Below are 13,564 nucleotides of genomic sequence, written 5' to 3'. Positions count from 1 at the left end.
GTATCAAAAGTAGTAAAATCACTTCCTGCCTTTGTAGGTATTCTAGTTAGAAAAAGGTGTGTGTGTGTGTGTGTGTGTGTGTGTGTGTGTGTGTGTGTGTCCAATACCAGACTGGTGTTAATAAAACCATTGCTGGAAACAGAGAGGAGGACAAACGTCTTGTACGGCTGCTGTACCCCTGTTTGAGGAGTGATCCATTATTTAAAATTAAATCTTTGCTTGTCTTAGAAGTGGAGTCAATTGGAAAACTCTGGCCCAATACCCTTGTACTGTAGAATATATGTAACTTGATAGACTACTGGAGGATGGTGGACATTACAAGGCTGCAACAGTTGTTTTGGCAAAGATTACTTATTTACTGGTAGTAGCCCTCAGCATTAAATTGGATATAAGCATTCATCACACTTGACTAATATAGATGTCTAAAATCTGATAAACCCAAGGTCTCCAGCATACAGAGAACTGTAAATGGATTTTTTTTCTCTGTAATGGGTGAGCACAGTCCTCTGTTAGGTAATAATTAACAGTGGTATGCAGTCACTGGGAGACTGGCCAGCAAACACATCTAGCAAGAGTTCTGTAAGGAAACAGAACTGCTCAGTGTTATACTACCTAGACCCGACCTCCACATTCTCTCCATTCACTGTTGGTCAGTTCAGATTTTTTTTCATCAGGTTATCTGATTTATTTCTCGAATCTGTGACTTCAACCAGAAATACGGACAAATAAAACAGACATTTGTAATGGCCTAGCATTGGGTGGTCCAGGTGGTGTCCTGTCCTCTCCAATGATCTTCATGTGCCACCGTTCCTCAATATCCATTGATTCTTTTTTATAACATGCCTTGAAGTGTTCAGCATGCGAGCACATGGATGTAGCATGTGGTTTTCCATGTTGATCTTGGACAGCAGTGAAAATGAGATTCACCAGTACAATGAGTCTGTGTGGCCTTTAGCTGAAATGGGAAAATCCAATATCCTTGTTTATTGAACAATTGAAACTGTGATAACTTGAAAGTTTAATTTATCTTTCCTTATTAGGAGACTACTGAATCTTCAGTGTTCCTACTTTAGTTCCTGTTCTCTTAATTCAAAAGATTGTCCTAAATAGGTTTCTATCTCGGCTCTGAAAGTCTTATATGTCCTCTTAGCTTTGTTACTTATAGTTCTGAAGTCTTCTATTCCTGTATTTTATAGACATAAAGCTGACTGAAGAATATTCTTAAATAAGAGTCTAAGGGGGTGAGTCAATTGTTTTTTTGGAGGCGATAATTAATGGGCGCCTGATGGAACAATTCAATTGAGTTGGACACCAATTAATTTTTGCACCCAAAAGCACTGGGTTTAACTGTATAAAGTAGCTAAACCCGTCTTAAGTCCTGGTGAGGTCGACAACACGGCTGTGTGGGAGCCCAAAACAGACTTTTCGCACATTTCTACTTGCCACCTCATGATGCTGCTAGCATTAATGTCAACGCTGGAGGCTCTCGCGCACAAATGAATTCTCCACCACGTGCCTATTAGTGCGCGCCCCAAAAAACAATTGCATCCCCCTTCCTATTTGACTGCATTGCAGAATGTTAGGATATTAGACATCATAAAATAAAAGGCAATTATTTCAGCTGTTCTCAGTCCTGTAAAGTTTGACTGTACTGCTGTGACAAGACCTCCCGTACCTGGTTATTACCCACAAAATAATTGAAAATATTAGTTCTAAAAAGCAGCATTTTCCTGATCAAAGCTAACCTCATGATGACCATTACTATTGGGTTCCTATCTTCTTGTCAACAGTGAGAATTACTTTCTGGTTTATATAGTGTTTGCTCACCTATATTAGTTTAAAGCTATTATGGTTGGTGTTTTGCAAGTAATACATCCAGAGAGCCAATGTCTGCTAGAAAGAAAACCCTTATACTGTCAGCTCATAGTACCAGTGGGCAGGAACTCGATAAGAAAGCAACCAGGAGTATAGTGAATATAGGCGATCAGGACTTCTCTTTGAGCTTTGCATCACTTGTAAAAAAAATTATTATTTTTTTTTGTTTAAATGTGTTTTTCATGTTATATAGAAATGTATTGTATCTGCGAGTCAACTGACCTGCAGGCTTTTTTTTATTCTGTCCTTTTTACAGACTGGACGTGTCTTCAGAGGCTGAAACCAAAGCCAGGCTTCCTTCTTCATCTCTGTCTAACTCTTCTTCTCTTGCTGCTTCTCTCTCTGGTGGGCAGGATGCTACTATTCCTAAGACTGATTTGCACGAATCCAGTAACACATCTCCTACCAGTTATTTCTCCCACTCACTTGGTAAGGACTCCTCACTTCCAGAAAGCCCCACACTAAGTGAGGGGGCGACAGAATCCACTACTGATTACAAAAAGCCTTCTCTTCCTTTGTTTTGGAAACCAGATGCAGCTTTAAACAAGCCCCCTGAACCGAAAGAGGTCAACATTGTTGCCCCTTATACTGAAAAAAACAAAGGAAAAAAGACTTACATGAAGTCCCTGCTTGACCAGCTCAAAGGCAAGTCCACAAACAAAAATGATGAGAATGTAGTAGATGCAGATTTAGTGAGGGGAATATTGCCTACGCTCCATGATACCTCATCCATCTCTGAGGAACCGCCATCTTTCCGAGAGAATAACTTTAATGCAGGGAGTGGTGGTGAGCTGTTTGCCCCACACATTGACCACAAAGGTCATACTGTATCAACTAACATAAAGGAAGAACCCCATGTTCATGTAAAAGACATACCAAAGCCAACTCCAAGAGTGCAGTCTGTACCTAAAAAAGAAGAACCTGAAGATATGAAGCCAGCACCACCCAAGCCAGCACCCAGAAGTGCAAAATCAAACAAAATTTTGGATTCTGTGTCTAATGGCACATCTGTGCAGTCTATTCCACCGAAGGAGAGATCTTCAGCTGACTATGTCATGGACAAAGTTTCCGGTGTTGGTGCTTCCCCGATTGAAGGCCAAGTTCAGTCCGGACAAGTTGTGGCCAACATCAAAATGGCTAGTCCATTGATTGAAGAATTCAATTACAGATTAGATGAGCTTCCAGTCATTCCTGAAAATCCAGAAGGGACCTCTGACGATGAGCAGCTTGATGTTAAAATTAACAAATCCCCTATAAGTGGTTCATATTCTTCGACAAAGACAGATAGTGTCTCGGGAACAAATAAAGACGAGGTCAGCATAGTTTTATCTGAAAAGTCTTCTCTTCCCTCTGCAGACAATGTCAAGGAAAAAGCCTCTGACAAAGCTGACATTTTTGATAGTAACATTAAAAATGAGAGTAATGTGTCAGCCCAGCAGCAACCACCACCAGAAATTCTGTCCTCTCCAAACACCTATCCTAGCTCTTCCCCACTCAGCTCTGGTTCTCTTCCAACTGATAAACCCGACCCTCCTAGAGCAGAATCCCCGACACTCCCAACCAGTGATGGTTCTGATAAAGTGGAAAGCTCTGGCAAGAAGAAGCTGCTGCGGGCATGGGTTTCACCCTCTGAGACACATCCAATCCCTACAGTACAGAGTGGTGGAACAGTGTCTTCCAGACAGAGGTGAGAAAACAACAAATGACACACACACCTTCTACCTTCTATCTTTATGGTGTGTCTGTCTTTATTTCTCTATGCTGTAGAGTTCTGGCTGCACAGATAAAGCAATTATTTGCACTAATCAACAATGACCCATATCTAAGCAGTAAATAACTGTGCTAAATAGTAGATTCCAATCACAACTAATACTTTAGACTTCACTGCATGTTCAAGGCTGCTGGTTTCTAAATGTCATCTAGTTTTTGCGGGAAATTTATATTTATTACATTCCCGCTCCACCAGCTGAAAGCTCATTTCAGACTGCATTATTGCTTTCCAAAAATGTAATTTTGTCCCGTCCTACCATTTACATAATTCAAAATCAAATTGCAGATATGAAATTCTTTGAATATTATAGGTTATGCATTGCTATCCTTCTCAATCTTTCATCCAAATTGTACTCACGCAAACTTAATTCCATTTAAGTGCTTTTTTTTTTTTTCTTTCTGGCATTCACTTTCTCCAACACCATGACCTACACTCAGGGGAGATAAGAGTGCGGCTGGCTGATGCCTCACTGGTTCCTGGTACACACATGTTCCGTTCTCAGGGATATTCAGCTTACACAGAGGGGGTACCAAGAGTGCCACAATTACATTTGTTATGTCTGGTAATAAAATGGGCAATCTTGCAGAGAGCATTACAGCCCAATGTCCGGTGAATTTTTGGAGACCGTTTATTAAGTGATTTATGTGGTTTTCTGGTACTATAATACTGTTTGGGGTTTTTATTTAAAAAAAATTTTTTTTATTGGAGTACAATCAAAATAAAAAAAAATAAAAAAAGACCAGAACAGTAATAATAAGCGTAACTAACATACCGGTAAGACTTTTTCTGAACTACTTCAGATAATTACAAAATAGCACAGAATATAAATGTGAGCTGCAGCACACTTCTAGGTCTATGGCAATTTTGAGACTTTATCATAGTTCGCATAGGTGTGCTGTTCCCCCTCCGCCGGGTCATGGACCACCACGTCCCCCCTCCCACCAAGACATAGACTACACGCCCTGTGCCGGCTTCTGTGCACGCCTATGATAGTTAGATGTGTTATGGAAGGCGCAGTTTATATATGTTTCCCGTGATATAGGCATACAACTTTATACAGTCAGTATGTTGACAATGGCTCTATAGACCTCCCTAATGTCAACACCAGAATATCAAATCTTACCATGTCGACATGGTTAAAATGTTGCAATATACATGTCAACACCTGCACCATGTTAATATGGTTAAAATGTAGACATAACTCCTGTAAAAGACATCTGATACAAATCTTAGGGTTAGGGACAGTGTTTGAACATGTCGATGTTTTGTCAAAGTCAACAATGTTGACACCTATTTCCAAGTACATGTAGACATAATGGATTTGAAAGTATGATTGTTGACAATATGAACGTCGACAAATCATACCGGATCTCAAACAAATAATGGAACAACTTACCAAGAGCCTGATAGACACAAGAGATAAAGGTTTAATCTGCAGCAGAGCCAAAACCCCTTTTCAGGATACTTCAATCTTTAGTCAAAACAGGTGAAACCTACAAGTGGTATTTGGGTTATTTTCCCTGGACTTGTAAAGACCTGTGGGTTTCTCTATGCCTGGCACATACTGCTTCTTGTTTTTTTATAATTCTATGAAGAACGGCTATCAGAGGTTCAGTTACTACTGGAATTAGCAAGGCACTTGAGATTAGATCCTGTATATTTCGGCTTTTTAAAATGCCAAATCTAATAGCAAGGCTTGGCCTGTAATTTGTACCTCTTCTCAGTGTGCTGCGTTATGAAGCAGAGTATTGGAAAAGAGAAAACAAAGTTCTGTTTATCTTACAAACACTGGCACTGTTGGGAGCCCTAAGGCCCAGTTTTTGTTAACCCATAATTTGACCTCTGTTATATACTGGTACAGCAGTATTGTAATTCACCTGCTGTCCTTACATCCTTGAACCTTCATTTTTCATGGTCATTTATACTGAAGTAATTTTTAAATGTTCATCTAGTCCTCCCATGTAGTAAGTACACATGTTAAAGGCATATGTCAATTTTGGTTTTATGTAAGGCAAGGAAAGGCGACTCTGGGTAACCAGATGGTACTAAAAGCAACAAAACTCCATCTTCCCAACAGGCAACACTTCAGTCTGATGTTGTACTCTGCTTAAAGTGTTTGCAGAATGTCATAATATTTAACATTTTGTTTTTGATTAGAGTAATGCTGGGCATACACTACCAGATAAAATGTCTGTCAGACCGACAGACATTTTATCTGGCAGCCTGCCAGCCGCAGAAGTCGCCGGCATACACTGAGAGAAATCTCAGTGTATAGCCCGACATCCGCGCTCTGCCCCCGGGGGCGGAGACATTTCCCTGTTCCTTCCGTAGGAAGGAACACAGGAAATGTCTGTCTGCCGGCTGCGCTGGGCATACACTGCCCGATGCGGCCGACAGTTTACCCGCTAAATATCGCATCGGACGGGCATGCTGGACAATCCAGCATGCCCGACTGAGCAATATTTAACCCTCGGTCGCCCCCCCACATGCTACAATTATCGCGGCGATCCGCCGATATCGGGCGGATCGTCCCGATAATTGTAGCGTGTATGGCCAGCTTAAGTTTTATTGAATTTGTATTTTATTTTATAATACAACACAAACTAGCAACAACCATACAAAAACATTGAACGGAGAAAAACAAACACAGTGAACATATAAATTCCACCACTATGAAATACAGCTGGGGTGCTATGGGTTGGTGAATCAGGACCAAATGAAATTATTTATGGTGAATGTGATAGGCAAAACCAGAGCCGGTTGCTCCCAATCCTGAAAAACATGGACAAACAGAGGGCCTGATTCAGAGCCGGACGCTCTGACCAGAGCGCTCGCTCTGAATCTGGGCCCTCCTACCTAAACTTGGAGCGACCTCTTGGACACTCGCATAGCTGTGGGTTACCACCCACAGCTTATGCGAGCGTCCATGATGATGGTCGCGATGGTCAAGACCATCGGGCTTGCAACAAGACCCTGCGGTAGGGTCTCGGTGACCGCAAGCCCTGGAGGGATTTTGGCTCTATCAGAGCCCAAATCACTCCCACTCAATAGTGATGTCAGTGGGGCCGGACCCAGACGGTAGGCGTTCCCATGGGAACGCCTCCGTCTGGCAGCCACGCCCCCGGCACGCCCACCAAAGGGGGCGTGCTGTCACTCACCATCGACAGCACGCCCCCTTTGGTGCGAGACACCGAGCGTCGGCTTCCCCGTCGCTCGCCGGGTATCGCGCATGCGCACGATGGAGCAGCCTCCGCCGTGCGCATATGGGTACCATCGACCCGCTTGCGAGCATCCTGCGCTTGCGAGCGGGTCTGAATGAGACCCAGAATCCCAACCCTGCCCACCACCACATAACTGACCCTTGGGATGACAGGTAAGCACAAGCTATATACTGAGAAATTCAGCAGAAATTTCTACATTTAAGAAACTTTTGGCCTAGGGGTGCCATGAAAAAAATTCTGATACTCTAGGGCGCTGTGATTCAAAAAAGGTTGGGAACCACTTCCATACGGTGAAATAGAAGTAAGAACCAGCACAATTGCTGGTTGTAAATAAAAAATCACTCTTACTACTTAAATGTATCCCTACTTTTGTTCTGATCCTGACTGGTTGACCTTAATTTACTGTATTTGAAGGATGCAGTTGTCTGCCCTTCTGTTTACCTTCATGAGCTAATGACATGATTTGCATCCCCTTTCCCTGCCTCACACAAGCACAGGATCATGGCTGTATCATACAGGTAGTGCATTGGCAATGTTTTGTTTCCATGCTAGAAGGAAGCCGTCTACCTTTTCCTGAATAATCCATATTGATCCAGATGGAGAAGATTTGTACACAAACCACACAGATATAACAGTGATGGAGCCTGTATTTGAAGGATCGTCTATATTGGGCATTTTTGCCGTCTTTTATAGATTTGATCATTATCCCCACAAGCACACTAACCTAAAGAGGGCAATTTAATTTCAGGCACCGTGTGCCCCTAAACATCACCACAATGTTTGGCAGCGTAAATATACGAGGAGAAACTAGCGATGTAGCTGGTAGCGATGTGACTTTTCGGAACAGCACATTGCAGCCATTGCCGCTAATTGAATCAACTCTCTAATGTGTTTTTACAATCTGATTTGGAAACCACATAAGACATTCTCAGCATTCTCAGCTTCCTATATCCTCAATTTAAATATGGAGAATAATCCTCTGTAGAACATATATTTGAGGAAGTTAAATGCCTGAGAGTGACGTATATACAGTGTGCTAAGCACAGGCTGCATTTAAAAAAATAAAGAAATGCCTTTTCAGTATAATTGGGACAAAACACGGCAGGTATATAATATGCACAAAGTCAACGTTGTATGATGCAAACTTTTGTTCTTTGCTTGTGTTTTTGTAAATCACAGCATGTGTGAACTCTCTAATGTGATGTATTTGCCTAATGTTTTCAATGGAAATGTAATTGACAGGTTTATATCACGTATGTTTCCCAATGATTTGATGCCATGAGCACTGGTCATCAGCCTGTTTATTGTCTCTGCAGAACTAACCCAGTGAAGCCACTGAATACAACTCAGAACAAAACTGTTTCCAGCTTCCCACAACCAATCAAAGGTCATGAGAACGGGCAGAACCCTATCAATAATAAGGTAAGGTCATGCCAGCACCTACATCACTGACGTATATGATCTCACAATCCCAGCACCATTGTTGGTGGGAAGTCTCCCCCACCTGTCCTCTGCTGCCTTGTAGGGTGGTTCGTAGTTTCCCCTGCAGCCGGTGGGACCAGGGAGAAATAAAGGGTTGGAGGAGGTCATTTTATTCATCTGGACCTCACATCACACACGAGGTGTCTTATTAAAGCTTCGCTGGCACAAAGTGGAGGGCATATTTTGTACAAGGAAACCCAGACAGTACAGTCTTTTGGGGTGTACTTAAGGAAGAAGAGGTTCAGAATTGACTTCTATTTCCAGTGCCAATCAGGGCACAGCACTGCCTTGCATTACCTTACCCTATACTGCAACTGTCTTATTCACTGATCCGAGGGCTGCCTTCATTGGATCGTGGAACGTGACTTCTTTCCAGTCAGTATGATTTTAATATCCCTGCATCTACTGTCTCTGTCTGGCAGACAATAATAACTGAAGCATTTCACCTAATTGATAATTACATTAATATTCATATTTCTCTTGTAAAGAATAACAAATGGTACAAACAGAAGGCGATTAATTAACTTGCTTCTGCTCTTAATAACTTTTATGGAGGAAACAATAATGCAATAATAGGCATCCTCACATTACTGGCCCAGGCAATGTGCTCTTCATTAAATCAGGAAGTGGCTTTTTCTGGAAAGTCTATTACTTTGTGCTAGTTACAATGCTCCCATAAATATAATACTGCCTGACTAAACAGCGCATCCGTCTCATCCTTGTGTTAATTGGAAGCCTGAGACCTCCATCGTTCCATACAAAGTACCCCATATATTTTCAGGAGTTAGTTTTATTCCTCTACAGTTGATCACATGTCATAATAGGAAAGCAGATTGATATGAAGTTTATCTATTGCAATCCAAAATAAATGTATTGTGAGGAAAAGTGCTTTGTTCCTTCCTGCAGGGCATTAACTATGGGTGGGCGAGCTGAGCTATTGCCCAGGACACACAGCCTTGGGGGATGCACTGTCACTTAGGGCTTGCATGGTATCTGAAACTGCTTCCTGCTGCCTATGAAACCGCTGCAGAACCGCCCAGCGCTTCCTTAGGCTCCAGGCGGTCACCTACTTCCTCATCCTGATGCCCCGCCCCCTCATCGTGATGTAATGATAATGGCATGTAGAAACACTTGATTTGATGAGGAAGAGCTTATTTATTGTGCAGAAACCAGAGAAGTTGTGATGGCATTCATAGAGGAACAGATGGCTTCAATTCAAGTGGGGCCTTGTTACTTTTAGATCTGATGCTAAACCAGGAAAATAATCCTTTTTTTTTTTTTCCCCTGTAATTAAAATGGTGAAGGTGGAACAAGAAGCAATCCGTATTTAATGCATTATATTACAGCTTTATTGTATTTGTTTTAAGGTGGCAAAATGATAGTTTCCCGGGTCGGGGAGGCTGGAGGGATTTAGCAGATGGACAGAAGGACTTATTTAGTTAAATGGTTATATAATAAATGTTTGTATTTCTTTGTGTATAGCACTTTTTGGGGTGTATCGTGCTAACCCATAGCAACCAGTCATGTTTGTTTCTGTAAAATGTGCTTAATCGGCATGTAATTTTTTTATTTTTTTTTTATATAGAAATATGAACAGTCAGACCCGGCCTCCGCATATGCCCAGCTGACACATGACGAGCTTATCCAGATGGTACTGAAGCAAAGAGAGACAATTGGCAAGAAGGAAGCCCAGGTGCGGGAGCTGGAGGAGTACATCGACAATCTACTGGTGCGGGTCATGGAGGAAACCCCCAACATTCTGCGGAACGGAACACAGTTCCTTAAAGCGGGAAAGATCTAAGCTCTGTTAAAGACTCATGCACCGAGCTGCTCACACACCCAGTTGGAGAACAATCTCAGACTGCAGGACGTGTCTCTTATTGTGCGCTGGAGCTGGGTGTAGTCTAGGAGCACAGATGAAGGATGTGTGATTGTTATCCCCCTGTATGTTGTTAATAGATATGGGAATGGTAAATGAACATACCTCGGTGTAGCATTTGATGGTTACATAATTTTTTGTAAAACAGGAATATTTGGCAAATGTGGAAGTTAGTTGTGGTTAAATGCAAGTTAGAAATTGACTACATTTAGTGAACTTTACCCCCAAACCGAACTCTGGTGTACACCTAGGACACTGCCATAGTCCCCAGGCTTGTGCGGATGAATAAGACATACACAGCTGCTTTGGGTGAGGAGGTGCGTGTGCTCTAAGCAGATAGATCTATAGAGATAACGTTGGGCCCTCTGGTGGGGTAAGGGGGGGGGAGGTTTGAGCGTGACACTGTGCTAATCTGTCAGGGCCATCAGTCTCTTTCCTCACTGACACGCCTGACATTTATGGCATTCTTTTATTTTTTTATGACTATAGTGATGTCATCCTTATTTCCCCCTGGAAAACGTGCAAAATTACAGGCGCTTTCTCTATCTAGCAAGAGAACTAGGGCAAACAGAGTGCATCAGACAATAATAAGCCAGAACTATATTAAGATGTGTAAGTTAATGTGTGTGTATTCTATATGTGTATATTTAAGTGCCTTGTAAATAGTAACCTATCCGTTTTTGCTGTAACTAGGTCATACACTGTGCCTTCTTTAATGCAGGAAATATATAAGATGATCTATATTTCTACACAACTTGATCAATATTTTAGCTTAAATATTTTTTCCAGTGAACAAATTATTTTTTATTGACATGAGCACAAATAAAATGCGGGTACACAGCAGAAAAGACAGCCATGCTGCAAAGACAATCACTACTGCATTGCATTAGATTATACAATCTTCTTTAGTTGCTGTTTGTGAATTATTATTTTTTTTTAACCTTTCTATACATGTTGATTATTTCTACATCATTATCCAACATGGAATAAGCTGCTTTCACTAAAGATAAAATCAGAATGATATTTTAGCAAATACAATTATGTCTCTTTATTTATGGTGGAATCTCTCACTAGTTTGCATCTGCCCGTAGTGCCTGATATACCAGCTGGTCTGATTACACCGCTGCCTTAATATTTCATGAAGAATCCAAAACAAAGTGGTTTAGGAGGTTTATTAATACCAATAACAACATTCTGTATGTACCACAGGTACACTTCACTCTTAGAGGATTAACCGCTACTTTCATTTAACTGGGCACAGTAACCAGTATCTAACACTAACACTACTGATCGTTCTGGCCATCATATAATCTGTCTTCTTTTTTATTATGGTCAAGGCAATGTAATTATAAAAGTGCCTTTTGGTTGTTTGTTAAAAAACTATTTGACAAAAGTAGTTTGACCCTACCAGCACACATCTATTTATGATCCCTTAGTGGGTTTTCTTAAACCGGTGCTGCTGCTTTACATCTTTGCACTGAGATGATCCTGTTGCCTGGGAGACCACAGACAATCTCCCATCTAGTGGAAAACAACTATTGTGCCTTTTAGATGATGGATATTATGATGTGTTTAATACAGAACAATGCGGATCTATTGCTGGTTTTGAGTGGCTTCCATACTACCCAGCACTTGTTGGTTACTCTAGCAGCACTTTATAAAGTATAAACTGGAAGTCATTCATTTTTTTTATTTTTATTTTTTTTTTTATTTTTTTTAGTGTCTATATATTTATAAAAAGAATAAACTTATTTTAATCTGGGAAACTAATATATTCTCCATAGTTCTGTGTGTTTATTACAATGTGAAGTAAATGATGGTTTTTAGTCCTGCTTGCCTTAGAAGGGGTTATAATCCATGTCCAGAACAGAAGTTGAAGTGTGCCTGTGTGACTATTGAGACGGATATATGATCACATTCTGCTCATATAGGGAGGAAGACTTTGTGGAAAATATAGAAAGTTTGTATTACCTTGACATTGACACACTTCACAGGTTCAGTTCTAAAAAAAAAAAAAAGATCAATTGAAATTAGATGTGGCTCCCTATAAACAATCACTCCCTCCACCCCAGTGACCTGGCTGTCTGAAGATTACACTCCATTGCAAAAGGTAGCATTTCAGACAATAGTGCTAATAGGAATCTACCACACCAAAGTGGTTCTCTAAACGATAGGTCTGAAATGGGTTATCGCCAGAAATTGAGCTTTATACTTTAACTGGTCCTAGCGTATTTACCACTGGTGCATTGTTTTCCCTCTCTCAGATGAAGCCGCTATACTAGGTTAGTTGTGAGTGGGGGTAAACCTGAAGAAATGACTCCTTGGGTTGTGCTACAACTCAATGCAATGTGAGTAGCACCGGGAAGGAGTCCCTGGAGCTCTTCAATTGACCCCGCTGTTAAGTTCGACCTGAGGTGCGAGCAGAAATCCGACTTAAGTGGCAGCTGTGATGCGGTTTTCCGGCTTAGCGTGACGCTAACGGCATCGCAGGCGGCAATTTAGTCTGAGATTGCAGTTTTCTGCAACTAAACAGGTGCGGTAACCAGCATCTCACAACTAAGTGCAGGGTGCAATGGGGACAATTGAATAGCGACAGGAACTCCTTCTGAATTGAATCGCTCTCCCCTTGTTGGATGTAGAGTATTTATGCCGACCCTAATACACAAGTCACATGACTATAAATATCTTGGAAGTCATTCGAACTTCTATGAAATAGAAATTATTATATTCGTATAGTAGCAATGTCACTGGGGTCACTCATTAGCATTCCGTGATGGAATGATTATTAGTCAGTAAAATTATGCTGGTTTGTCTTGTTCTAAGATCCGAACCACTCATCCCTTTTGCATAAACACCTGTTTCTACATTTCACTGGGGTCTCCCACGCTGGATGTGATACAGGCTATCTACACCCAGGACATTCTGGGCACTTACCCGCAGTAGGCTAAATGCATGCCTTTTGAAGTTCCCAAATGCTCCATTTTTTCATTATAGACCGGTCAGCACTAAATATTGGCTGTATAAAGCATAGTTTATTTACAGTATATATTGTTAGAAAGGGAACCAGCAAAAGTGGGCGAATCTGTATCCATGTGTTATGTAAATATTGATCGCTCTATAATTATGTACTAAACTAGTGTGATGGGTAAGCACAAGATTAAATTACCTTTTACATGTGACTTGAGTGAGTCATTGCAGGAAGTGAAACTGTATGTTAGATTGTTCCACTGTGCAAATACTGGGTGGAGTCATCCATTCTCTGTAAATAAAATGTACATATTATGTGTATTACCTACTATGCTTAGATGTACAGCAGACCACAAATGTGGTAATCCC

The 13,564-nt window shown here is 41.2% G+C and overlaps 1 protein-coding gene across 1 annotated transcript in view; it reads left to right on the top strand.

Annotated features, from left to right (window-relative positions):
- RAB11FIP1 (RAB11 family interacting protein 1) overlaps nucleotides 1–13,359 on the top strand; it is a 45,727-nt gene extending 32,368 nt beyond the window's left edge. The window contains exons 4-6 of the mRNA XM_088453050.1: nucleotides 2,132–3,562; nucleotides 8,184–8,289; nucleotides 9,935–13,359. Of these exons, the coding sequence (XP_088309176.1) occupies nucleotides 2,132–3,562; nucleotides 8,184–8,289; nucleotides 9,935–10,150 (1,753 nt within the window). The 3' untranslated portion in view covers nucleotides 10,151–13,359. The remainder of the gene's footprint in view (nucleotides 1–2,131; nucleotides 3,563–8,183; nucleotides 8,290–9,934) is intronic.
- The last annotated feature ends 205 nt before the right edge of the window (nucleotides 13,360–13,564 follow it).

Source organism: Taudactylus pleione, unplaced genomic scaffold (assembly GCF_031769625.1).
Source record: "Taudactylus pleione unplaced genomic scaffold, aTauple2 ptg000567l, whole genome shotgun sequence".
Taxonomy (NCBI): Eukaryota; Metazoa; Chordata; class Amphibia; order Anura; family Myobatrachidae; genus Taudactylus; species Taudactylus pleione.
Note: the sequence above shows the minus strand (reverse complement) of the source record. Positions and strands in the feature narration are given on the sequence as shown.